We start from the raw sequence: 27,123 nt of genomic DNA on the forward strand, positions 1-27,123 counted from the left end.
CACACGTGAAGTTCTCCTCTCCTCTGCTCCCCATGCCCACCAGCATGCAGCACTGATGCACTGGGCTGGCCCCCGGCCTCCGTCCCAGGCCCCACCCCAGGCTCCCCCAGCCCTTGCCCCCTGTCCTTGGACAAAGTGCTATGAATCGGGCTGAGCTCCCAGAAGAAAGTGCTCTAAGGACAGGGGAGATGGGAAGAAAGACGGAGGCAGGGACTCGGCCCAGCGCTTTGGCCCTTGCGGGCCAAGCAGAGTGAGCTTCGTCTGCACCTTTACTTCTCGCCGTCAGCCTCACAGCAGCCGCTGACCATGTCTGTGTCCTGCCCTGGGCTGAGATGCTGATGGCACCCACTTGTGCCCAGAACCTGTGATCAAGGGCATCGCCCCGGCTAGAACCCCCACCCCGCACCCACGCACATCAGTCCACCAGGGAGGCCTGCGTGTGAGCCATGAACAGATGCGTGCTCATGCTCATGTGTAGACCCCTGAACATGTGTGCCAGATCCTGTCACACAAAGCTACCCTTTCTGCCTGGTCCCCCTCTGTGTCACCCCTCCCCACACCCCAGAGGTCTAATCCTTCTCCCCATCTCTCCGTCCCATGCCCATCTTCCATGTCCCGAACCCCAGGGCACACTGAACTCACAGGGGCCCCTCGTTGGTCACACCCTCTGGGAGGGGAGCCTGGGCCCTGATGCAGGACCACTGGGAATGTCTCTCCTACCCCGTCTGGGCAAAGGGCACCCTCCAGGTTGTTCAGAGACCAGGGTCTTCTCCCAATAGCCTCCTGATCCCAGGCCTGAGAAATAATGCGTTTTCTTCAAAGCAAGGCTAACCAACCCAGCTTAAAGGGTCGGGGGTTGTAGAATTAAGTGGCCCTGGAGGCCTTGGGCAGCAATGATGCCCATCAGCTCCTCCTGCTGGCTGCAGCTGCCCTGACTCGGCCACTGAATGGCAGCTCCTCTGAGAGGCTGCGTGGTCCCACAAGACCAGCAGCACGTGCACGCACACACGAGCACAGGTGCACACGGCCTCCACCCTTCACTGACCCCAGGACATCTGACTTCTTCCTCCAGGGATGGGAATGAGCCACCCTGAAACTTCCAGCTCCTCTGGTCAAGGATCACAGGTGACCAAGGGATGCAGGTGATTGAGGCCCGTCTGCAGGCAGAAATCAATGGGGCTCTGATAAGGGGCTAAGAAAACCAGCATGCCCTGAGTCGGTTCACTGTGGGAGCCCAATCATACAGGATCCGCGTGAGGCTGAGTTAAAGGTTAGGATAAGGGCTTCCCAGGTGGTGCTTGTGGTAAAGAACCCACCTGCCAGTGCAGGAGACACGAGAGACTCGGGGTTGATCCATGGGTCAGGAAGATCCCCTGGAGGAGGAAATGACGACCTCCTCCAGTGCTCTTGCCTGGAGAATTCCATAGACAGAGGAGCCTGGCGGGCTACAGCCTATGGGATCGCAAAGAGTCAGAGACGACTGAAGGAACTTGGCATGCATGCGAGGCCAAGTTGGGGATGTGGCCAAATATAACAGCATGGGCTGGGCTCAAGAGTTGTGTGTGGGGGAGAGCATGGTTGTATCAGCCGTCATCGTGGGGTCAGTTTCAGGGGCCAGTGTGCCAATCCGCTACCCACCAAGGGTCTAAAGTGTGGGACCCCAGGCCCAGCATCTCATTAGGACAACCTCTATATTCATCTCAGTCCAGGTGACTCTTTGCCATCCTGAATCCAGGACTGCAGGGAAGCAGGGCCCTCTGGAGGCAAGAAGCCCTGAAGGTGATGTGTGTCAGCCCCAAGGGAGCACCCCTCACTGCACCCACCCCCCACCCAGATGTCAGAGCTGCCCCTGCAGGCCTGGCGCACACAGACAGACTGGCCCGGATTCCCTCAGACAGGCTCATGCCCACAATGCTATGGCCACGAACACAGGATAGAGCAGGTAGCTATTACACTTCCCAGCACCACTGGAGTCTCCTCAGGATAATTATTTATTATTCATAGTCATCAGCATCTTCATTAATTATTCATATGATCCTTAATTATTATCCTTAACAATAAGAGCAGTAAATAGCAGAAAAGTCCTTGAGGTGCCTAAGGCCCAGGGCCGGGTGCCTCCGGGCAGTTAGACCAGCTACTGCCCCAGGGCAGTGGGGGGACCACAGACCCCCATCCACTGCCCGGCCCTGTCCCTGCCCCTGTGCCCCCCCACACACACAGGGGCCCCTGGGGACCTCAGGAGGAGGTGGGCCCCCAAGGGCTGGGGGAGGGGCCGTGCCTTCCTATTCCTCTCCTGTCGACGGCCAGGGCCTCCCGGGCAGGGCCTCCACGGGGAGGGGCCCAGGCAGTGCGCTGAACCCTGGGTGAGCCATGTGTCCACACTGGGCAGCCCCACTAACTTCCTGGGTCTGAGCCGTGTCTGTGCAGAGGCTGGGAGGTTAGGGCCCCCAGCTGGCCCGGCAGGGAGAGGCGTCGAGCGGGTCCGTCTTGGGGCAGCTCCTCGCACGCCATGAACTGGGAAACCTGCGGAGAAAACAGAGTGTAGGGGGCCCGGAGTCGAGGAGCGGGAGAGGGTCAGAGGAGAGAGAGGGCCCGGGAACTCTGGGGCCAGACAGGAGGGGGTTTTGAGGAGACAGGAGAAGGGCTGAGGGAGACAGAGCAGGAAGGACTCCAACTGCCAAGGGAGGGGGGCAAGACTGGACGTGGAGATATATGCTCTGGGTGGACAAAAGCCAGGCCGGGCAGCTGGGGGCCCCGAGGCAGCATCTGTCTGATCCTGCAAGGAGCCCCAGGCCTCAGCCACTTCCCTCCCAGGGAACCTGGCCGCTGAATTCAACGCCAACGTGGAATAAGGGGCCCTGAGCTGGCACCGAAGCTAGACAGAAAAAGAGACAAGGTTCCTGCCTGCAGTCTCGAAAGGACTCCGGGACCTAGAAACAAGAGGCAGGCTGGCGGCCAGGCTTCTGAAGGCCAGGGAGAGTGCCAGGGCAGGCGGGAGGGGCTTTGTGGGTGCTGACGAGTCTGCTGTGAGATCTCTGCGGGGGAGGCTGTGAAGGGAGACTGGCACATTTGCTGACGTGGGCCCTGGTGTCTGCAAACAGGAGCAGGCAGCATATGGGAGGGGAGCAGACGCCGGGGGTGGGGGGCAGGGGGCGGCGGAGCCCAGGCCACCTCAGGCTGCCTGAAGGACCCCCAGCTTGAGACCCAGACACCGCTGTCCTGTCAGGAGGCCAGGAACACACAGGTCCACTCAGGAGAGGACAAAGGATGACAGAGGCCCACCTCTAGCAGCGGGGGAGAGAAGCCAACCGGAAGGGCCACCCTGGGGCTTAGCCAAAGCCTCCGGGACAACCCTGCAAAGTGCCGACCATGAAAGTCATGGGTCGAGTGGAGAGTCAGACCCAGGGGTGTCAGCACCAGCAGGGCCGTGGGACTCTGTCCCAGGGGCACACTGGCACCCAGCACCCACCACCAGCCCCCCCAGGGCACAACAGTCTCCTCCACATGCAGCCACAGACACAGGCACCCCGAGTAGACCCCGCCCTTCAGGTGACCCCAGGGGAGCGCAGGCCACTCGGCCTACAGCCTGCCTTGGCCCAGCTGTCTGCGTGCTTTGTGCTCCATGCTCACAGCTCCTCCTCCTCCAAGAATATCGCCTGGGAGGAGGGCAGGGATGGGGAAGGGGAGGAGGCTGGGGCCCAAGGCCATAGAAGGGGCAGCAAAGCAGGCCTGGGGTGGAATCGGCGCAGAAAAGGCAAGGCCGGGGGTGCTGGGAACTCACCTGAGAAAGCGAGTCCAGGGTGAGGGTGGGGATGGGGCCTGCGGGCAGCAGGGGGGAAGTGGAGGCGGGGCCAGGCCCCGGGGTGGTCACAGCACTGTAGGCTGGCGGGACCAGCGTCATCTGTCTCTGCAGCAGCTGCAGGACGGTGGCCATGTCGGCGCTCAGCCGGGTCTCCAGCCTGGGCAAGAAGGAGGAGGATGCTCTGGGTCTCAGAGAAGTGGAGACACCAGCAACCGTGACTTCAGGACCGCCCTGTGGACAGCCAGCTGGTCAACCCCCAGGCCCACTCTCCATCCTAGGTGTGGCAGCCCCAGCTTGGCTCCGAACGGAAGGAGAGGGCCAAGCCGCTGGGACACATGGACAGGTCTAGATGGAGCAAACGACCCCCACCCCCCGGCACCCAACAACACTGCCCGAAACCCACAGATCACACTGCTGCACCACCCCATCCAGCACCTCCTAGCCTGTCCCCCTGGACACTCACCTATTGAGCTGCCTCTGGAGAGCGTCCAGCCTGGTCTCCACGTCTCCCCGAGGCCGTCGGCCAGGGCTGGAAAGGGGGATGTTGAGGAGGCTGGGAGCGGGGGCAGGACAGCGAGGCAGCTCCTGGTACTGGCGGCCACGGCTGTCCCCCCAGAAGCTGAAGATGTTGGACACTCCTGAGAAGGCGCCTGCAGCCAGAGAGCAGGGTTGAGGCTGGAAGAGAGGCCCATGCCCCACCCGCCAGGCAGAGGTGGGGTGTGGGGGGCTCACCCTACCTGACAGTGGGTTACAAGTGTCACTGCTCTTCTCGCCATCCTCGGTCAGGGGGTCCCCACCCGGCGGCTCTCCGGGGGGCCTGGGGCTGGAGAAGGGCACCAGGCGGAGGGGGCTGGAGCTGCGGCCTGGGCCCTCATCCTCACTGCTCTCGGGGCTGGAGGGGCCGCTGGACAGGCTCTCCCCCCACGGCCCCCCCTGCCGGCCCCGGCCACTCGGCCCTGCCCCCGCCCGGCTCGGCCCCAAGGCCGACACCTCCCCTGGCTGCTCCGGGTCTGTGGGAGACAGAGAACGGGCCTCAGAGACGGCAGGAGGAGGCACAGAGAGGAGGGGAGGGCCGGAAGGGGAGGAGAGGGGGCCGGGGGCAGGACACACTGGGTTGTCCCCAGTCCTGCTTGTGCTCTCTCACCCACGTCCAAGAGGACTAAGAACTCCGGGGGCGGGACCAGATTAGCTGTGACCGCTGGCTGCCCGAGCGGGGTCAGTAGCACTGCTAGGCGGGGCTCTCTGGGACCCCAGGCCCTAGCCCTCCCCTGCCATGCTAGCCACCTCTCCCTCCTTTACCCTGTCTTTCCTCCCCTCATTGGTTCAAAGCAGCGCCCGTCAAGACGCCAGCCCTGTGAGGACCCAATAAACTTAGACGTGCCCCTGCCCTGGAGGGTGGAAGAGGGGAGGAGGTGACATTTCAAGTGGGCCTAAAAGGATGGGGTGAGAAGGGAACGCTGACGGTAAGGACGGAAGGTCTGCGGGGCCTGGGAGGAGCAGACCTGCCGGGGCCTGGGAGGAGCAGACCCGCCGGCCCCGCCCTCTGCTCCGCCCCCTATAGGCCCTGCCCCCGCCCGCCTCCCGGCTCACCTGGGCCCCGCCCCCTCCCCGGCCCCGCCCCCTCCCCTCCCCCGCCTCACCCTTGTCCGTGCGCCGGCGGAAGGACAGCTTGCGTTTGCGTTGCCGGTTGAAGCCGCCCTCCAACTCCGCGCTGCCCGGAGAGCCGGGGATCATGTTGGTCTGAAACCCAAGAGCGGTGTCAGGGCCCTTCCTCGCCCACCTGCCCTGCCCGGTCCCGGGGAAGGCCCTCTCATGACCACTGGAGGTGGGACGGGGCATGCCCGCTCCGTGGGGTGTGAGCTCCGCCGCAGGACCAGGGCTGAGACTGGCACTTTTCACAACCTAGTCTGCCCCAGATACCATTAAACAAGCCCAGAGAGAAGGTCCCGTGGCGAAGGGAGAGCCACCCAGCAGGCGGCTCACATCCCGCAGGCCCACTCACATCCCGCAGGTTGAAGGTGATCTCCAGGCTGGACCAGAAGTGGTCAGAGAACTCGGGGTACATGTCCAGCACCTCCAGCAGGTCGTCTCGGTGGATCTTGTGCAGGTCGCAGTAGGTGAGGGCCCGCACGTCCCCGTTGGACTTCCCAGGGCGCGCGTACAGGTTCAGGGGCTCTCCGAAGATGTCGTTCTTCCCTGGAGGCCACCGAGAGGGGGGCTCAGCCCCGGGGGTGGCAGAGGAGGCAGCAGGCACCTGTCTTCCGGGCATTGTCACCCTGGCCAGGCACCTCCCCTCAGTCTGCTCATGTGCTGCCCAGCCCCAGCCCCCAGGGCCAGGGGGGCACCAGCCGGCCCGTCTCCCCCCAGCTCCCAAAGGAAGGACAGGTGCAGTGCGGTGCCCTGGAGGAGAAGGGCCAGGAACCCGTGCCTCCCACCTACTGTAGGGCCAGCCAGCAGCTCCAGCCTGGATGCCCAGCTCTGCCCAAGACCCTGGCTTCCGCCTTAGGTTCTAACTCCTCTGGTACCACCAGAGCCCCCCACCAAAGCCCATTCCCAAACACCCCCTGGCTAAGCACTGCACCCCCATGAACAATGTTCTTCAAGCTACAGATTATAACACAGTAGTGAATCAAGACCAGCATTTTGTTTACTGAGAGAAAACAGGATAGCGTAGGTGAGCACAGGCACAGGATGCAAAACACCGGGATGCAGTTAAGGCAACTGCAGTTTAGCAAAACTTTGGTTCCAGTGGTGTTTGGGGGTGCTTGCGGCATGAGCATTAAGCCCCACCGTGACACATCAGCCCTGAGGTGGCCAGGGCCAAGGGGAGGACAGGCAGAGGGCAGGAAGTCCCCAACGCCCAGGCACACCTGTCCACGTGCACAGGTAGGGGAAAGAAGAAGGGATGCGGGGGGAAGAGGGGCAGACTCCCTCTGCTCTGGAGGTGAGGGCTTGGCTGTACCACAGGACCTGTGTGGCCCTAAGTGGAAATCAGTCGCACAACCTCCCCCACTGCCTACCTTGGAGCACTTGGATTTGATCCCATTTTAAGAAACAAGAGTGTCGCAGCCCATGAGGAAACCCCCAAAGAGGAACAGAATTTGAAAACCTCCGGAGTTCAGCAGCACCTGCCCCACACCCGACCTGGTAGGGCTCCTCTCCCTGGCCCCCTGGGAGGGCCTGAGCTCGGGTGAATTCAAGGAGCCCAAGGCCCCTGTGGGCAGTCACAGGGCCACAGCCCCCAGGGCTGTGTCCTTCGAGGGCTGGGCCTCTGCAGCCGCGGCAGGGACTCCGGGCCCAGCTCCCGGTCCCTGCCGTACCCAGGATGGCCACGACCACGTCACCCCGCAGGATCTCGATGGAGCCCCGGGAGATGAAGTAGAGGGCTGTGAGCAGGTCCCCGGCGTGCACCAGCGTGTCTCCGGGTGGCGCGTGCGTCGTCTTGAACTTCATGGCCAGGGCCCGCAGGCAGCCCTTGGTGGCCCCTCGGAAGGGCTTGCAGTGCTGCAGCAGCGAGCGGTTCAGGTGCAGACAGATGTCAGCCTGCAGGCACTCGGGGAAGCCCTTCAGCACCTGGGGGCGGGGGGCGGCTCAGGATGCCCTCTCCTGGGACCCCACTCCCACCCCCCAGCTGGAGAGCCAGCAGGGAGCACCAGGGTGTCCAGGATCTATCGAGGGGAAGGACCTGGGTGTCCACACCAGCTCCACCCCTCCTCCCTGCAGACTGTGCACCCTTGGGACGACGCCTCACTGCTTTCACCTCCACCTTCTAATGTGTGAGGCATGGAGACCATCTCCTGCCTGGGGCTGTCCTATGGATCAACCACGGATCACCCAGAGCCTTCCCCAAAGTGAGAACTTGCCCCAGGAAATGAACTCCATGGGCAGAGGGAGGGTAATGACCTCTCAAGGTCCTTCCAGTACTACCTGGGCCCACCTGGGCTGGGTCCGGGGGCGGTGGGGGGGAGTGTGACTCTGGCGAACCCAGAGGAGTCCCCACAGGTGCCCTGCCCCCCGGCCCAGCCCGGGCCCTCACCGCATTCATATCGATGCCGTTGGTGTAGGACCAGGCGTGCTGGAAGTACTCCTCAAGGCGCTGGCGCAGCGGGTTGGGGATCTGGTGGAAGCGGATGAACTCCCGAACGCGGAGCATCTGCGTGTGGTAGCGCGCCGTGCCCGAGTATAGCCGCTGGATGATGGCCGACACGTTGCCGAAGATACTGGCATACATGAGGGCTGGGGGCGGGGTGAGTGGGGCCGTCAGCCTCCGAGGGACCCGGTCCACCCCAGCACCAGGTCAGTGCCAACACACACTCCCGCCTCAGCGTGAGCACACACGCGAGATGCACACACAGAAGCCCGGGCACACATGCTCCTCAGCCCCTGCCTTGTGCCTCTGCCCTGGTGTCCCCAGCACCATGATGGGGGCCTCTGGGGGGTGGGGGGGGGGCGCCCACTCCGGTCCCTGTAACGCCTTCCCTCTCCTGTGTGGCTTGTGCCCATGCCCGCCCCCAGGGGCGCACTCACAGCCGATGAGCATGACACAGATGGAAAAGATCTTCTCCGAGTTGGTGTTGGGGGACACGTTGCCGAAGCCCACGCTGGTGAGGCTGCTGAAGGTGAAGTAGAGGGCGGTGACGTACTTGTCCTTGATGGAGGGGCCACCCAGGCCACTGCTGTTGTAGGGCTTGCCGATCTGATCGCCCAGGTTGTGCAGCCAGCCGATGCGGGAGTCCATGTGCGGCTGCTCCATGTTGCCTATGGCGTACCAGATGCAGGCCAGCCAGTGCGCGATGAGCGCAAAGGTGCACATGAGCAGGAAGAGCACGGCCGCCCCGTACTCTGAGTAGCGGTCCAGCTTCCGGGCCACGCGCACCAGCCGCAGCAGCCGCGCCGTCTTCAGCAGCCCGATCAACTATGGGGAGCAGCAGACACTCAGTGGGGGGAGTAGGGGGGTGATGGACAAAGCATGGGGGGCACTGCAGCCCTCAGTGTGGAGGCAGCGGAGGTAAGATCCCCAAAGACTCTCCCCAGAACCTCCTCCTAGTATCAGTAGGAGCACCTCCCACCCGCTGCACCCAGCAGAGTCCCACTGCCCTTCTGTGCCAGCTCCCTGGTGGCTCAGACAGTCAAGAATCCGCCTGCAGTGTAACAGTCCCAGGTTCAATCCCTGGGTTGGGAAGAGCCCCTGGCGAAGGGAATGACAACCCACTCCAGTGTTCTTGCCTGGAGAATCCCACAGACAGAGGAAGCCTGGCGGGCTACAGTCCATGGGGTCACAAAGAGTCAGACATGACTGAGCGACTAACACTTTCACTTCACAGTGACAAAGGGCTCACAGTTCCCCACAACCAGGATGAAACAACTGGGGCTCAGAAAGGTGCACCCACCCTGAGGTGCCTAGCCAGAGCTCCCGCCAGCTTCACGGCGTTTTCATGTGAATCATGTGGCCACTCTGGACAGACACACTGGCAAAAGGCGGGCCCCCTGGACCTTTACAACCAGGAAGCGGCTCGCACGGAAAGGGGTGCAGGCACGGGTGAGCTGGGGGGCCCGTGCATCTGCCACCCCCTCGCCCCACCCCCTGTTGCCCTCCCCCCTGCCCCGATGCCTCCTGGCCAGCCCACCTCCTCGGAGCCAGAGCCAAAGATGAGCAGGTCAAAGGGGATGGCGGCCACCATGTCAATGAGGAACCAGCCCTTGAAGTAGTGGACGGCGATGCGGCCGGGGTGGCTGACCACCTCCTCGTTGGCGTTGACGTAGGTGGTGCGGAAGTTGATGAGGATGTCCACGATGAACATGATGTCAACGATGAGGTCCACCACAGCCAGCGGCTGGCAGGCGTAGCCACAGTCGGGGGCCAGGGGCGCCTCCTCGGTCTCCTTCAGCAGGAAGGCGGCCGAGTAGGGGGTGAAGACCGCCGTGTAGATGACCAGGAGCAGGATGAGCCAGTCCCACACGGCCTTGAAGGGGCTGTAGTGCAGGATGGTCCAGCGGTGGATGCGCGGCGCCTGCAGCTTGTACTCCGGCAGCACGTCGGCCCCCAGGGACAGGACCTGGGCAGGCAGGGAAGGTGGCGCTGAAGGGTGGGGCGGGGGAGGGCAGGCCACTGGCCCTGTGACGCCTGGGCTGGGCCCTCAGAGAAGGGGCCAGGCAGAGTAAGAGGAGGGGGTGTAGGAGGGGATGTAAGAGGGGGTCTGTAGGGGGGGGGTAGGGGGGAGGCCCACCCACCCCACCCTCAGCCGCGTGCACACAGCTGCTGACCACTGTTCCCCATGTGGCCTCCTGGCTGGCTCCTGAGTCCAGGGCACCTCACAGTAATGCCCACAAGCACGACTCCCCACCAGCGATACAGACCCACAGCTATGGATATAACTTCCACCTTGCTCACTCCCATGGCAAGCACACACACACACATGTCCCATACACACCACCGTCTCTGCCAGCAAATGCTCCAAGGACTACAGCTTCCAGCCCCGGCAACGTAAACAGCAGTAGTCACTGTGGTTCCCTGCGAGTCCTGTTGCTGGTGGCCCAGGGACTGAGGGCCTAAGTGTCCCTTCCTGCCACTGACCCAAGGATACCAGCCACCCAGACTCAGGTCCCTTGGCACCCAGGAGAGAGAGGACACACCATGACACTCGCTCCCCTCTCCCTACTCACCCTGGCCTGGGGCCACCATTCAGACATGACCCCCGAGCCCACCCAGGCTTGTCTCACATCCTGCCCCTCATCACTCAGGCAGAGGCGGCACGCCACCCAGATCTGCAGACAGCAGCCACCACACCTACCCCCACGCCCAAGCCAAACTAGGAAGAGCTGAGACCATCCCGGGGGCCTTGGCCTGTCCCTTTGGGGCCTCCCCCTGCCCCTACGCAATCCCCAAACTCTCCCAGCCTGGCTCTGCCATCCTGGGCAGCCAGGTGCAAGGCCTCACCCACCCTCCCCCTTGAGAGCCAAGGCTGCCAGCCCTGCAGGAACAGCACAAAATGCCAGGGCCCACACCTCAGGCCTTGTGCTGGGGAGGGGATGGAGCCCCAAAGACTCTGATTCACATCCACGCTGGGGACCCCCCTGGAGCCACCCTCACAAACAGATGGACGGTTTGGAAGGCACCTCCTTAGAAGAAGTAACTGGAAGTTAAGACCGGCTGCGGCTGGGGGTCTGGCCACCCCGGGGGTGCCCACAGGGGCTCTCCGGAGGCACGCGATGGGGCCTGGGGCAGGGGAAGGAGTCTGCGATTTCGAGGCCCCCACCTCTGCCCGGACTTCAGCCCCAGCCACTCACTCCTTAAGGCAAAGAACATGGGGCAGTGACCTTCTGGGGATCAAGAGGGGGTTGAAAAAATGGAACTGACCAGGGTCCCGGCAGACAGGAGGCAGAAGAAGGCTCCTGCAGGGGGCTCCTCACCCCACCTGAGTGGCCAGGCCCCCTGGGCTGTGCTGGACCACCCCTGATAAATGTGATCCTGCCCCCCAACCACCACCCTGCATCTGCCCACAGCAGGGCCAGCACCACCCCGGGCACAAGCACACACCGGGGGCAAGCCCAGGGCAGCAGCCCGGGACCCACAGACCCCATCTTACAGGGCCCAGCCCAGCTCAGGTCTGCAGCCAACAGCTCAGCACACGGCCTTGGACTTGGGTGGGCGCATAACCTTCCCTGACCCACAGTCACACAGAATGCTAAAGCTCTTTTAAGCCCAACCCAAGGTCCTCACCTGTAGCTGGGAGAATCTACCCCCTCCCATACCTGTCCCTGCACTGGGAGGAGCGCAAGAGCCAAGGCAGAGGGTTCAGGTGCTGGCGACAGAGGTGAGGGTGCTCAGACCCCGCCCTGAGCCGCCTCCAGCTCCCCCTGCCATCCTGAGCTGGCCCCTGGCTCTGTGACAGAGCCCCTCACCCCACCCCGCTGCCCCTGGGTGTGGGGGAAGTGGAGAGGTGGCTCCCCAGAGGTGCCTACCAAGCTGTCGGCCTGGGGGGACCACCAGCTCTTCAGGTTGGACCAGGTGCCTGGTTCAGACGCCCCTCTCCATTCATCCAGTGACCTCTGACCCCCAGCCCCCAAACCCGGACCCCTGAAGCAGCCCATGCCTCCCTCACCCCCCAGAGTCCACCCCCAAGGCACAGAGTGCTGGCGGGGTGGAGCCCCAGGCCTGGGCGCCAGGCCCAGCTGCTGCCCGCTCACCGGGGGAGGTGGGGTGGAAGCCGGAGTGGCTCCTCTCCTCCCCCCCACGCCACCCCCAGCTCCCCGTCGAGCTCTCTGGGGCACCCACTTTCCTGTTCTCCCCTCTCCTCCATCCATGTATCCAGCTAGAAGGCCAGGCCAGGAAGGCCAAGGAGGAAGGAAGCCCTGGCAAGACAGACACTGTCCACCTAGGCCCAGTGGCACTGGAGAAGAGCAAGCTGGAGCCCAGAGTGGGACAGGCCGGGCCACAGCTCCTGGGGATTCCCCCCCGCCTCAAAACCATCCTGCACCTCGGAAGCCCTCTCCTGACCTGGAGCCAGAGCCCTCTGAGCCGCATTGGACCTGCACGAGGGTGGGGGGCGGGGGGAAGAGGGGAGCTGGGGGAACACCTACCTCCTGGGCCACCAGGCTGGAGATGCGCACGGCCCGTCTGACCCGGCCTCTCTGGGCCCTGGGCTGCAGGGCCCCTGTCCTGCTCGCCTTCCCCGACGGGGCTGCCATGGAGGACTTGGCTCCCCCCAGCCTGCCTGCCCTGGGGCCCCGAGGCCCCACGCCAGCACCTCACCTGCACCCCAGAGGCTGGCGGCCTGGCTCCCGGGGCAGCCTCTGGCCTGGCGGCCAGGGTCGCCGGGGCTGGGCCTCGGGGCTGGGGTCACCCTGGCAGGGAGTGTGGCCGGCAGCCCACCTGGCTGGGGCAGCCCATGGTTCCCCCCCCAACCCCGGTGCGGCCCCACGGCCCGGGAGCTGCGCTCTGCCCGCTGCCAGCCCAGCAGCCGGCGCCCGGCGCCCGGCGCTCTCGCTCTCGGAACCTCCAGCTCCTCCAGCCGGCCCCTCCTTCTCTCGGGTCCCCACCCCCACCCCCACCCCGCCCCGGCCGGCCGGCCGGAGGCCCCCTCCCCCGCGGCCCCCGCCTGGGGCTCCTGCTGCAGCCGCTCCGCAGCCCGCGCCCCTCCCCCGGCCCCCGGCAGCCCGGCCTGTCACTGCAGATTAATGGGCCCTTCAACACCCCCGCCCCGCCGGCCAGAGTCAGACAGACACCCAGAGACGGAGAGACTGCCTGCCCGGTGACCAGAGAGCCCAGGAACACACCCGCACGCTGGCACACACAGACGCGTGCGTGTGTGCACACACACACACACACAGAGCCCACAACACAACAAACAGCACACCCCGTGGGCACGCGGGAGAAGGGTGGCAGGCAGGGCTCCAGGGGGGCCAGGGGAGAGGGCGGGGAGGGGGGGGAGTGGGGGTCGGCTGCCAGATAAGGGGCCCAGCATGTGGGGGGAAGGTTCTGGAGTCCAGGCCAAGGGGCTGGAGACCTGGCAGAGACCCAGAGAGCCAGAGGCAGCAGCGGGAGCAGGGCCAGAAGGAGGGCCGAGGAGGCCCCGGCGGACGGACAGCTCCCTCACTCAGGTCACTACAGCCAAAGGGGCCAGAGGGGGGCAACAGGGTCGCTGGCTGTTGCTGGCTCCTAAGTCCTGACCCTCCCCTACCCCCCAGGCCAGGATGGGAAGGGACTGGGATGGACTGGGCAGTGGCTGGGGGCGGAGGGAGTCGTGCAGATAGATGATTTTGCTGCCAAGATGGGGCAGGACAGCAGGCTGGTTCTGGCACTGGGCAGCGTTCGGCAGCTTCTCCCCAAGACTGGCAGGATTCAAGGACCTGACCCCCTCTCTGTGTGTCCCCCAACCTCCACTGAGTCCCCTCCCAACCTGGGAAGGAAACTCTCCTCTTCTGTGGCTTGGAGACAAGGTGTGCACCTCTGGGTCATTCTGGCACTGGGCCCTGGCACTGGGTCCCCAACCCCAGTCTGGCTCGTCACATTAGCCTAAAAGAATCAGGACCCCCCAACCTTGACCTCTGGGTGTGTGAGTTGCTCAGTTCTGTCCAATTCTTTGCAACCCTATGGACTGTAGCCCACCAGGCTCCTCTGTCCATGGGATTCTCCAGGCAAGAATACGGGAGTGGGTTCCCATTCCCTTCTCCAGGGGATCTTCTGAAACCCAGGGATCGAACCCAGGTCACCCGTGATGCAGGCAGGTTCTTTACCGTCTGAGCCACCAGGGAAGCCACCCTGACCTCTGTGGCCCCTCCTGATGTGAAGCCTGTAGGTTTACCCCCAGTGTCCTCCTCACCACCCCCTGTGCACAGACCCCCTTGTGCCCCATGGCTGCCTCTTCCCGCCCACCCTGACCCTGCCAGGTGCCCAGCCTCAAGTGCCCTGTCCTCCCCAAGCCCCATCCACCTGTCCCCTGTACCTGCCCCCTCCCAGGGCCTCCCCGCTCCAGGCTCCTTTTCTCCAGGAACTCTCAGACTCTTCTCTCGTCCCAGCGCTGAAACCACCCCCACCCCCAGCCACCACCTTCAGGAAGCCCTCACTGACTGCACCTCTCCACCCCCTCCAAGCTCCTCCCAGGCGAGTGGGGGGCCAGGCACGCCTACCTGGGTGACCTTCTCGGTGACGTTGTGGGTCCGCTCCTTTATCTTAGGGGCTATGATCTCCCTGTCGCTGGTGGGCGAAGCCAGGAAGGGGTCACCCTTGAGATCCACAAAGTTGAGTGTGATCTGGGGGATCTTGCTGATGGTGCGGTAGCGCACGAGGTCTGAATCGGAGGTGGAGTTGAGCAGGCCGCTGCGCAGGGGGTGCATGGCCCCTGGGGTGGAGGGGAGAGGCGGTCAGGGAGGCAGGCAGGCAGGGGCAAAGGCTGTCAGGTCGTCGACTCGGAGCTGGGGTGGAGACGGGCCGGGCAGGAGCCAGGCCATGAGCCAGGCCATGGGGTCCAGTGAGACAGGCCAGCTCAGGAGACAGGGGGAGCAGTGTCCCTGAGAAACAAGTGAGGCCAGGACCCCTCCCCACTTTATGGAAGCAGGCCCCTGAGGCGCTAGGAGAGGAGGAAGGAGCAAAAGCCTTCACTGGGGTCTGTTCAACAGGCACTGGGAGCCTGCCCCGGCCCTCCCGACTCCCCTGTGGGCATCCCGGCTGCAGGCAGGCCTGGGAGTGCCAGCTCCAGGCCCACACCGGCTCCCAGAGTGGAAGAATGCAACAGGGATGAATGCACGGTTTAATGGAGTAAAAGGCTACTTAATGGGATTAAATAAGTGCTTAATAGGATTTCCATCTCCCAGGCACACAGGACAGGGCGGAGAGGGAGGAAGCTGACGTCCTGCGGGTGGGGACCCGGCGGTGGGGCAGTTCCTACAGGGGGTGGGGTGGGGGGGCGACCCTCACCGGTGCTGGCATGGCGCGGCGGTGGCGGGGGCAGCGCACCGGTGCGCATGGCCTCGATGTCGTCGGCCGAGGAGGCCCGGCGCACGCTGGCGCAGCTCTCTCGGGAGCGCGTCCGGGCCAGGCTGCAGCTGGAGCCTGAGGCATCAGGGTTGAGGCTGTGCGCCCGGGGCGACGGGTGCTGGCCAGGCGCGCAGGCGGGCGGAGGCGGCGGCGGCGAGCCCGAGCCGGGACCCACCAGCGCACGCCGCTCCTCCGCCGCCCTCCCCGCCACGTGGTTGTCCATGGCCGTCACCTCGTCCAGGGCCAGGGATTCGCTGCTGGGGGCCGCGGGCGTCAAGTCCACGTCCACCACCACGGCCCCCGGGGCGCCCGCACCGCCTGCACTACCCGGCCGCACCGACGAATCCCGGGCAGTCAAGGCCAGCAGCGCGGGCAGCTTCAATCGGAAGGTCTTGGCGCGGCCTATGGGTGGGAGGCAGAGGCTCCAGCAGACCGGGAGGGGTCAAGGCCCAGGAGCTGGAGCCCCAGTCACCAAGGGGATGGAGGAAGAGGGACAGTGGAGGCCCGGATAGCCGGAGGGCATCCCTCCACCCCCACCCCTGCTACACAGGACTCAAGTCTCCAAAGAAGTCTAGAAGAGGGGCCCCCAACCTTGGAATCTAATGCCTGATGCCTGGAGGTGGAGCTGATGTAACGATATCAGAAATTAAGTACAGAAGAAATGTAATGGGCTTGAATTATCTGGAAACCATCTCCCCCCTCCAACCCTTGGTCGGTGGAAACCCGTCCCTCATGCCACAAAGGTTGGAGACCACTGGCCTAGAACACAATCTTATCTAAGACTCCAATAATAATAAACCACTGTCTTTTGAGCCTCACATCCCCCATGAGGGGGGTCTCCAGCAAACCACCTGTGATGCTCCCAACTGCGCCAATGGGTGTCAGTATCTTCACTTTCTAGACTGGAAGAAATTCAGGCCACAGTGAGTCATGTCATTTGTGGGAGGTCACACAGGAGCTTTTGATGTTTTTTGATGCTTTTGAACTGTGGTGTTGGAGAAGACTCTTGAGAATCCCTTGGACTGCAAGGAGATCCAACCAGTCCATCCTAAAGGAGATCAGTCCTGAATATTCATTGGGAGGACTGATGCTGCAGCTGAAACTCCAATACTTTGGCCACCTGATGGGAAGAACTGACTCACTGGAAAAGACCCTGATGCTGGGAAAGATTGAAAGCTGAAGAGAAGGGGACGACAGAGGATGAGATGGTTGGATGGCATCACTGACTCAATGGACATGAGTTTGAGTAAACTCCAGGAGTTGGTGATGGACGGGGGAGGCCTGACATGCTGCAGTCCATGGGGTTGTAAAGAGTCGGACATGACTGAGCGACTGAACTGAACTGAACACAGGAGCTGGCAGGGCCTGCATCTGAGTGGAGAAGGAGTGATGCCACAGGTTCCTGCTGTACCCCGCCACCTTGCGGGTGGTACCCATAGGACAGGTCAGGCCAGCTTTATTGAGGCTGCTGTTTTAGAGCTTGAGAAACCAGAAGTGGTTTCTTTTGCCATGACTCTGAGGGAATATTTAAAATTCAAAGAGGCCACAGAAGGGAATGGCGGGGGCGGGGGGGTGTCTGAGCCTTTGAGTCACAGGAGGATGAGGTGAGGCCTCCCTGTCTCCAGCCCCGGGAAGCAGTCCCTTCACGTTCTCAAGTATCCGGGAAGCGGCCAGTCCAGAACTAGGACCAGTGACAGAAACACCCCAGAGTTAAGTCCATGAGGTAGATGGGGCCTTCTCATGAGCAGCGGGAGCTCCCCTGGAGTGACCAGGGCCAGCCAGGAAGGGGGACCACCCCCCATCCCTGGGCTGGAGAGAGGACCACTCCCAGGGGGTTGCTGGAGGGTTGTAAGCCAGTAAGGCTGTGAAGCCAGTCGTGATCCTGCCCCCCAAGGAAAGGGGAGTCTGGACTCGGTCACTCCACACCATCTGTCCACGCTGAGCCACATGGGACTGGCCATATCCTTCGTGTTCATTCCCCATCTCTGAAAGGTGTCCCCCTGAACCCGCCTCCGAATCCCTGCCTGCAGGGCCTTGGCCTTGGGTAGCCTCATGACCCGAGGAGAGGGAAACCATATATTCCTGCACCAGCCAGACAGCACCGCTGCACTTACCGGGGGTCAGCCAGCTGGTGGGAGGGGCGCGGTGGTTGGTGTCCCGGGCCGGCGACCCCACCAGGTCCTTCTCCATCACCACCTCAAAGTTGAGAATGAACATGATGACGGCCCCATCCTCGTTCTTCACGGGCACCACATCCACCAGGCACAGGAAGCAGCTCCCTGCAAAGTGAGGACACGGGCCCTGTGCTCCGGGCGGGCCGGACACCCCCCCACCCCACCCCACCCCACCCCGGAACCTGAAGGGGCCTGTCCGCTGCTGACGCCCCCACGGCTCCCGAGCCCAGTGTTGCCCCTTCGTCTCGCCAGCAGCTCCTGCCCCATCCCGACTACTCCCGCCACGTGGTAGCCAGAGCCACCTCCCTGATGGGCCACGCCAGCTTTCCCCTTCCAGAGCTCTCCCCTCCTCTCTCTCCTCCAGCCATGCCGCTCCTGGCCTGTCTCCCCGTGTGCCTTCTCCTGGCACTGCCTTCTGCTCCTTATTTTCTTCCTGCATTGCTTCCCCTCTCCTCTCAGGCTGTATCTCTGCTCTTCCTCAGGCAAGACGGTGCAGCCCAGAAGGGACGCCCAGACTTTAAGCCCAGGATCTCAGGGTCCAGATCCCAGCTCTGCTGCCTAGTCACAGATGCCTTTTCTTCCATGTTTACCCCACTTGTACCTCATTTTCCTCATCTCGAAAATGGGAACGATGACCATTCTCTCCCCATGAGTTGTCACCAGTAAGTCAACACATGCCAGGCGCTTAGTGTAGTCCCTGGCGTGCACTGAACACTACAGGCACCAGGAAACAGCCGGCACCCTGGCCCCTTGTTCTGTTTTTGCTCCTCTTTCTCAGTCCCCAGATGGTGTGTTGCCCACAAGAAGTTCAGAAGTTGAGAGCTAGAGTTTCAAAAGCTTTACAGCGATTTGACATTGCCACAATAGCCAAGCATATGGTTTTTGCATTTCACACCAGTACTGGTCTGTAAAGAAGTCTGAGCGCCGAAGAACTGATGCTGTGGTGTTGGAGGACTCAAGAGTCCCTTGGACTGCAACGAGATCAAACCAGTCCATCCTAAAGGATATCAGTCCTGAATATTCATTGGGAGGACTGATGCTGAAGCCAGCGCTCCAATCCTTTGGCCACCTGATGCGAAGATCTGGCTCATGGAAAAGACCCTGATGCTGGGAAAGATTGAAGGTGGGAGGAGAAGGGGACAACAGAGGATGAGATGGTTGGATGGCATCACTGACTCAATGGACATGAGTTTGAGCAAACTCTGGGGGACGGTAAAGGACAGGGAAGCCTGGTGTGCCACAGTCCATGGGGTCGCAAAGAGTGGGACGCAGATGAGTGAATGAACAACAAGAACTGGTCTGTAACACACTAGAAATTCCACAGAGTCGAGAAGCACTGTTTCTAGGTTTTCATCTCTGACTCTGGTGAGGGACATCTGTCTTTTTCTCTCTTCTTGACCTTTTTTTTTCCCTCCCAACCTCTCTTTGGCCACCAGGACTCCTATTCCAGGTGATGTCAGTTCACTAGGCCAAATGTACCCAATATGCCTGTGCCCTGACCAGCACCCAGCCCACTCATCCCCCTCTCTACTTAGTTCTGAAAGAGACCCTGTGGGTTTTCAGGCTATGCCTAAGGCCCAGCTCAGAATTGCCCCCTGTAGGAAGCCCTTGCTGTTGCAACAAGAAGGTGCGTTAACATCCCATTCCTCCTCCAAGGACCCAATGGGAACCAAGCATACTCTTCCAGGGCAGAGACTTCTTTCCTGGTGCTCCTCTGTGTCCTGTGAACTGCAGGTGCCTAACTTGCCAGGGTCTGTGTCCCCTCTGACAGGCCTAGCAGCCAGAACAATGCACCAGGGAGCAGGCGCTGGCCAGAGGGCTTGGTGATGGGGTAGTGCTGATGCTAGGGGAGGGGTCAAGGATGGGGACTGGATTCTGGAGGGGCCATGGCTGGGGTGAACTGAGTCAAGGCCAACAACCTGGAGGGGCTGGTGGGGGCTAGCCCTGGGGAGTACTGCCGAAGCTTCACCAAGAACCCGACAAGTCCCAGCACAAACAGAGAGGCTGGCCGAGCCCAAGGAAGATCTGCTGGGGACAGGGCTAAGAGAGGCAGCAGAGCAGCGATTCTAACAGTTATGGGATTAATCTCCGGACGGAGATCCTCTGAAACCAAGGGAAACGGGAAAGCACTGAGATGAGGGGGGCTGGGCCAGGGGAGGGGCTGGCCAGGAATTCTCCGCCCCACCCCACAGCCCTTCCACTCACCCAGGCCTTCATGGCTCAGCGCGCAAGACCTGACCTGGGAGGCTCTGTCCGGGTCTCCCCTCCAGTAGCCGCTCCTGTCCTCTGACCTCCGGCCTCTGACATGGCCCGGCTGAAGCTCGGCCGTGGTGTTGGGAGCTGCAGGAGGCTGGGCCCAGCTGGAGACCGTTTGGCACCCAGACAGCCCGCCTGGAGTTTATGCCCTAATATGGTGATGGCCAGCAGCGGCCTGAGCAGGGACTGGCCCTCACAAGGACTAAGGAGAGGCCAGAGACCAGGAAACCCTTAGCCCTGGAGACCCCCCTGCAATACCCACGCCTTGGGAGTTCAGTGGTCCAGGCCCTGGATCCTCATTCTACCCGGGGAAACTTATCTAAGATTAGTCCAGAGCCTGGACCCTGGATGAACCCAACCTTCTGGAGGGCCTGGGGAATCCTGCCCTCAGGACACCAGCTCAGGATTCTGAACCTGATGCCTCAACTCCCCATGCCCACTTCAGTTGCGGATTCTCAGCCAGAGAGGCCAGAACTGCACTCCACAGCCCAGACAGCCCAGGACCCAGACATCCCCAGACCCTGACAGCCCAGGGATGTCAGAAACTCCAGATACAAGCCCCCCTTACAGCACAGGCCGACCCCCTGCCCCTGGACACACAGACACACTGGAGCCCCCTTGGTCCTCTCCTTTGTCGATATTCAAGGAATTTTTCCCTTTCAAATAACCCTATAAAAGCCCTTGTTATTCCAAAAATGTGAACTGGAACCCTGCCGGATGGCTTGCAGGGGGGAGACGAGGTAGAAGGGCAGCATGGAGAGGCTCTAGCCGCTGTCTGTGACGGGATATAATGGAAGGAAGGAAAGCAGGTGGCCCAGGTTGGCCAGGGCTTCGAGAGGCTCTGCCTCCCACCACCCTGCCTGGCTGGCTGGGCCTTCTGTGGGCTGCCATGTCACACACACACATACCCGGCTCTTGAACCAGAACTGCCAGAGGACCCCATCCCATCGCTGGCTGAAATGATGGTGGGTGGGGGATCCCTGTGGGCAGCTGAAAGTTAGCAGGCGAGGGGTGGGACACAGGGACCGCCATAACTGGGTATCGGCGGAGAGGGCAAATCGCCGCCTGCGGGGCGGTGGGGCCGTGACCTTCACACAGCTCAGCAGAGAAGAGACACGGAGATTCGGCGTCCCGCTCGCCCCCAGGGAGCCCTGCGCTGGCGCACCGCCCTACGGAGCCGCGCCTTGCCCTCCGCAAGCCCCGCTCCCCGGTACTCCAGACCCTGCTCATCACTCTGCGCCCCTCCTCCCTCCGCCTCGCCCCAGCCCCGCCGAGCAGCTCCGGGGAGGGAGCCGAGGCGGATTTCGGCCCAGAGCCGGGTGAGGCTGCACTTCCGCCGGGGGCCGCTGTGTGGCAGGCGCGGCCCGCGCTCCCGAGGCCGCCGGGGCCCGGAGCGCTGGCGCAGGACGGAATGGGTGGGAGAGGATGGAGAGGTTCCTGCCCGGCCCACCGAACGGCTATGGGGCTCCCGGGCGCAAAGGTCAGAGTTGGGGGGCACACGGTACGGAGTTCATTGGCCTTTGCTCACTGCACTAGAAGGACTCTGGGCAAGTCCCCTGCCCACCCCAGCCCCCAGCCCAAAGAGCTCGTCTGCAACACGGGGCAAGGACCATGCCCCATCGCCCCATGTCACGGTCTGGAGGGATGGATGACGGAGCACTGTGAAGCAGAACCCAAGAAGGTCCTGTTTGTCTATCTGTCTGTTTTGGACCACCGGGTGCAGCATGGGAGAATCTTAGCTCCCCGACCAAGGACAGAATCCTCGACCACTCCCCCTACCCCCCATCCCCCCACAACCCCTCCGCCGGGGAAGTGTGGAGTCTTAACCAAGGGATAGAATCCTCGCCCCCTGTAGAGAAGTGCTGAAAACCGGCAGGGAAGTCCCCAGGGAGGTCTGTATAAATGGAGGAGGAGGAGAAGGAGAGGGCCAACCTGGCTCACGTGGCTGATGCCAAAGAACGCCTGACTCACGCCCCCGGAACCCCCAGCCCAAGCTGTGGCACCCAGGCTCCTCTGCCTGCCTCCCGGGCTCGGGGGAGGCGCCCTGGGCCCGGTGGGGATGACCAGGAAAGGAGAGGCAGTCAGGACTGACGCCACGAAAGGACAGGCTCCTCTGAGCCTTGGATCATAAGGGCTCAGAGGTCACACGGCTCACCGCAGGCCATTGAGGGTGGGAGAAGGGAGGGGAGCAGCGGGAGGGCCCCGGGGGACCAGGCCTCCCCCGCTTCCAGGTGCAGCAGGTACAGCTCCTCCTGCCCCTGGGGAAGGGCACCGTCTTCATCAGAACGCAATGCTGGCTTGCTTCCACCTGGTGTCCGCCCGTGCCCAACAGTGTACCTGGGCATCATCACTGCCCTGCCTCCCAGCACATCCAGGGGCCCCACTCACAGTCCCAAACCCAACTGCCCACCTCTAGGCACTGCCAACTGGGCCCCAGGCAGGAGCTGCCCTTGGCTTTCACAGGGACAGGCCTTATCTCTCAGGGCAGCACCCGCTGGGGGGCAGGGGGAGGAGGGGGAAGGGGAGGGCAGCAGGTGACCTGAGTGTCTTTGGACAGGCTCCCCAGAAGCTTGTGGCTCATCTGCAAACTAGGTATCATCACAGCTCCTTCATCCCCCTGAAAGGTGGCTTTTCATCCCCCTAAAATATTCACACGCACATGAACAAGGCAGGCCGGGCCCCCACCCTCCCTGGGTCGAGGAGTCAACGGAACTCCCAGTTCAGGGTCCAGGATGAGTTGACAGAGAGAGGAGTCCTAGGGAGCTGAGCCGAGCTCATCTGCCCCCATCCTCAGGGTACCAGACCATTGCTGTGTGACTGTGGCCAGGTCAGCCACCTCTCTGAGCTTCAGATTTCCTCTGGGTACTGCAGGGACAAGTGACTCCGGCCCTGGGTGCCAGATGAGATGACAGATGGCCTGTGGAAGCATCCGGAGCGGCAACGAGGCCGGGGGCCGGGTCCTCGCAGGGAGGGAGGCCTTGGGGAGGCAGCCGTCCTCGCCCGGTCACCAGCCTAACTCGCTGGGGCGGGAGGAGTTGGGCCCAAAGTCACACCGAGGGCAGGAGGCTGGGGCTGCAGTCAGCCTGTCCGCCCCCAGCAGAGGCTGTCTCCGACGGCGGCCCAGGGCTGCGCAGTGTCAGGTTATATTTAGCCTGGTGGCGGCGACAGGAAGATGCCGTGGGGAGCCGCTCCTGGCTGGGGGCCACCGTGTCGCCAACATCCCTCTCTTGGGCAGTGGGGGCCCAGAGAAGGCCAGGCACACTGCAGGCCCAGGGGACAGAGTGGGGGAGCCTGAGAGGCCAGCCAGTGAATGAGTGTGTGCGTGCGTGCGTGTGTCAGTGTGTGAGGGAGAGAGGCGGGTAGCCAATCCCCTGACTCCAGGAGCTGAGTGGAACAGACCCCCCCTACCACCACCACCACCAGGGAAACTCGCTGCAGAGGCCAGGCGTGGGGAGCACGGTCCAGACCTCAGCTCACATGCAAGGAGCATCTCCAAACAGATGCTCCACTAAGCCCGCCGGCCTAACACCTTCCCAGGGATCTTCAGGGCCTGATGCAGGGCCTCGGGAGGCCTCTACCTGGCATCCAGACCCCGCCCAAACCCACTGCATGTGGCCTGTCTGTGCTACTGTTCCCCAGGGTGGCTGTGATGGCCTCACGAGGAGAGCTCTTTCTAGAAAAGCCCTGGGGACGTGTCTGTAAACTGGGAGTCACAGCCCTGCCCTGTGCCACAGCAAGGCCCGGGAAGGTGAAACCAGGCCATGTTTATCCGGGAAAGCTTCACTTTACAGGCGCATCCCATGCCCCTCCTCCCTGAAGCCTCTGCACTTAACCTCCCTCCTCCGGCTTCCTGGAGTCTGGCCCTCCTCAGCCCTTCAGAATCCCCTGTCCCCAACCGGGTTGCACCCTCAGCTGCCCCCCAAGCTGGGCCTCCCATCTCCAGACACTGAGACTGGCCAAGTCCCCGGCCGGCTGGCCTCAGAGCCCCCTCCAGTGGACCCCAGCTTCACAGACCCTCCCACTCCTCACAGCCACACCTTGCCTCCCTCTCTCTAGGTGCCCAGAGGACGCCCTCTACCAGAGCTTTCTTGACAGCTCCATCCGGTCCACAGGGATGTTTCTCATTGAAAGCTCATCTAAAATGATTGAGTTCAGCTCAGTCCCTCAGTCGTGTCCGACTCTTTGTGACCCCATGGACTGCAGCTCGCCAGGCTTCCCTGTCCATCACCAACTCCTGGAGCTTACTCAGACTCATGTCCATCGAGTCTGTGATGCCATCCAACCATTTCATCCTCTGTCATCCCCTTCTCCTCCAGCTTTCAGTCTTTCCCAGCATCAGGGTCTTTTCCAATGAGTCAGTTCTTCCCATCAGGTGGCCAAAGTATTGGAGTTCCAGCTTCAGCATCAGTCCTTCCAATGAATTTTCAGGACTGATTTCCTTTAAGATAGACTAGTTGGATCTCCTTGCAGTCCAAGGGACTCTCAAGAGTCTTCTCCAACACCACAGTTCAAAACCATCAATTCTTCGATGCTCAGCTTTCTTTATGGTCCAACTCGCACATCCATACATGACTACTGGAAAAACCACAGCTTTGACTAGACGGACCTTTGTTAGCAAAGTAATGTCTCCGCTTTTTAATATGCTGTCTAGGTTTGTCTAAAACTATTGGGCTGGCCAAAAAGTTCATTCTTTTCCATCTGCCCAACTCAATACATCTCTAATGTAGGAGGTAACTGTACCCTGGCTTCTTGGGGAGCGGAGCTTTCTCCCTCTGCCAGAGCCACAGCCCTGAAGCCAGGGCTGGACTAGCTACAAGGGAAGTACTGGGTAAGCAGATGTCCAGTCGATCCTGGGCTCAGGGCAGGGACCCACACTGACAGCAGGTGGGGACAGGGCTGTCTCCCTCACCCTTTCAGCTCCCTTTCAGATCCAGGGGCACTGGCTGTCCTTTCCAACAGGATCTGCTCGTTTCAAACCCACCCTGAGTCTGGACAGCAGTCAGAATCCCCTAGGAATCATTTTCCCCCGTAGGGATTCTGATAGGAAGAACTGACTCATTGGAAAAGACCCTGATGCTGGGAAAGATTGAAGGCAGGAGGAGAAGGGGATGACAGAGGATGAGATGCTTGGATGGCACCACTGACTCGATGGACATGAGTTCGAGCAAACTCCAGGAGATGATTAAAAGACAGGGAAGCCTGGCATGCTGTAGTCCATGGGGTCACAAAGAGCTGGACACAACTGAGTAACTGAACAACAACAGATATTTAGGTGGCATCTTCTGCTGAAGTGCAGGGCTTCCCTGGTGGCTCAAAGGATAAAGAATCTGCATAAAATGCGAGAGACCTGGGTTCAACTAACACTTTAAACAGTTTCTGCTGAAGTGTTGTTCTATTCAGTCTGATCAACAGTGAGCACAGAACACAGAGGCTGACAGCCCAGAAATCTGGGCAAGGGGGTCGGGGTATCTCTGGGCCTCAGACCCCCACCAGCCCTCTTCATGAGGACCCCTACCCCAGCGGGCCACAGGAAGCAAGAGCACACAGAATCAAGGCCCACTAGGACAGCTGGGGTTTCTGCCCCCATCCAGGGCTCAGCAAGCTTCTAGAACAGCTCTCCCACCTAGGCTCCTGACATACCCTAGCAGGCCTGTCCCAAAGGTCACCCAATCAGGGAAGGGCTGGCTTCTCAGTCATTAAATGGAGACTTGCACCCCTTCCCTGACTCGCCCACCTCCCAGGACTCCAACAGACAAATACATGTGCATGTGAAAGCGTGCTGAAAAGGCAGCTGGAACATCCCCACATCGACACATATGGCAATGACCCAGACATAAACAGAGAGAAGCAGCGTTATTCAGATAGGATCATCTCCCTAGAGGACCAATAAAATCAACAGATAAGCAATTAGAACTAATAAGAGAGCTCATCCAGGGAGGCTGCCAAATACAAGATCAGCCCATGGAACATACAGCATTTCTCTCCACCAGCATAAAGCTATCAGAACACGTGTGTGCTAAGGTGCTTCAGTCGTGTCCAACTCCATGTGGCCCTATAGACTAGAGCCTGCAAAGCTCCTCTGGCCATGGGATTCTCCAGGCAAGAATACTGGAGTGGGTTGCTGTGTCCTCCACCAGGGGAATCTTCCCGATCCAGGCATCAGGCCTGCGTCTCTTATGTCTCCTGCATTGGCAGGCAGGTTCTTTACCACTAGCGCCACCTGGGAAGCCCGTTAGAATAAGTAGTCAAAGATAAGATCTCTTTTATATTAGCAACAAAATCTGAAGTATCTAGGAAGTGACCAAGAATGCACAAGATCTCTATAGGGAAGAAAAAAAAAAGCTTTAAACTAATAAAGGATGCAGAAATAATCTGATAAATGCAGTCACTCCGGACTCTCAGAAGGGACAGATATTCTAAAGATGTCAAGTCTCCCCCAAATTAACCTATAAAACCAATCTAATTCCAATCAAGATTCTAGTGGCATTCTTCTTCCCAGGAACTTGATAAACTTTCTCTAGAGTTTGTAAAGGAGAAGACAGGTCCTCAAATATGTCTGTCAACCTTTCAAAAGAACAAGGAGGGGACTTCCCTGGTGGTCCAGTGGCAAAGCATCCGCCTGCCAATGCAGGGGACATGAGTTCAATCCCTGGTCTGGGAAGATTCTACATGCTGCGGGGCAACTAAGCCTGTGTGCTACAACTACTGTGCCCTGCACCAGGAGAAGCCACTGCAATGAGAAGCCTGTGCTCCTCAACTAGAGAAAGCCAACACACAGCAACAAAGACCCAGTGCAGCCAAAACTAAATAAATACCATTTTCTAAGAAAGAAGAACAAGGAGGGAAGACTTGCCTTTCCACATACCAAGACATACTAACTGCCATACTTTTAATGGGGTTTTGATGCATGAACAAACAATACTTGAAACAAAACTAGAGAGCTCAAAGACAGACCCATAGATATATGGGGAGTTAACTAGTGATAACAGTGGCCCCACAAATCAACAGAAAAGAATAGGCTGTTTACTGATGTGTTGGGAAAATTGGCTCAGCACAAGGAAAAAAAATACAACTTGATCCCTATTTGACACCACAGACAGAGGTAGGCTCAGGATGGATTAAAGACTCGACTGAGTCTTTAAGTGAAGAGAAGAAAATGTAGATCTTTGCAGCCTCAGGACGGTGAAGGGTTTGTTAAACAAAACTTCAAAAGCATAAAGAAAGCTAAAAAGATCTGTGAATTTGCTTGTATCAAACTTAAGTATCTTTGTGGGATAAATCTGACAGATGACTGAATGAGAGCAGATATTTGCAATATCTTGAGTCAACGGGGATTAACATCCAGAATACACATTGAATATTTAACTGTGTGCATTTGTATTTCCAGAATCCATAAGCAACTCTTACAAATCAAC

General features: G+C 60.9%; 1 protein-coding gene across 2 annotated transcripts in view; it reads right to left on the minus strand.

The window, feature by feature from the left end:
* Positions 1–2,295: 2,295 nt before the first annotated feature.
* KCNH2 (potassium voltage-gated channel subfamily H member 2) overlaps positions 2,296–27,123 on the minus strand; it is a 35,441-nt gene continuing 10,613 nt past the window's right edge. Inside the window, exons 3-15 of one of the 2 annotated variants that reach the window (XM_068972360.1) lie at positions 17,393–17,557; positions 15,219–15,680; positions 14,432–14,643; positions 9,430–9,858; positions 8,330–8,717; positions 7,839–8,038; positions 7,123–7,375; positions 5,805–5,998; positions 5,443–5,542; positions 4,540–4,812; positions 4,266–4,452; positions 3,782–3,959; positions 2,296–2,523 (exon numbers count right to left, since the gene is read on the minus strand). In XM_068972360.1, coding sequence (XP_068828461.1) covers positions 2,395–2,523; positions 3,782–3,959; positions 4,266–4,452; positions 4,540–4,812; positions 5,443–5,542; positions 5,805–5,998; positions 7,123–7,375; positions 7,839–8,038; positions 8,330–8,717; positions 9,430–9,858; positions 14,432–14,643; positions 15,219–15,680; positions 17,393–17,557 — 3,170 coding nt within the window. In that variant the 3' untranslated portion in view covers positions 2,296–2,394. Of the gene's footprint in view, positions 2,524–3,781; positions 3,960–4,265; positions 4,453–4,539; positions 4,813–5,442; positions 5,543–5,804; positions 5,999–7,122; positions 7,376–7,838; positions 8,039–8,329; positions 8,718–9,429; positions 9,859–12,382; positions 12,491–14,431; positions 14,644–15,218; positions 15,681–17,392; positions 17,558–27,123 lie in introns of those variants that run through there. The other variant, XM_068972361.1, reaches the window with a different exon arrangement.

Source organism: Capricornis sumatraensis, chromosome 5, assembly GCF_032405125.1.
Source record: "Capricornis sumatraensis isolate serow.1 chromosome 5, serow.2, whole genome shotgun sequence".
In the NCBI taxonomy this organism is placed as follows: domain Eukaryota; kingdom Metazoa; phylum Chordata; class Mammalia; order Artiodactyla; family Bovidae; genus Capricornis; species Capricornis sumatraensis.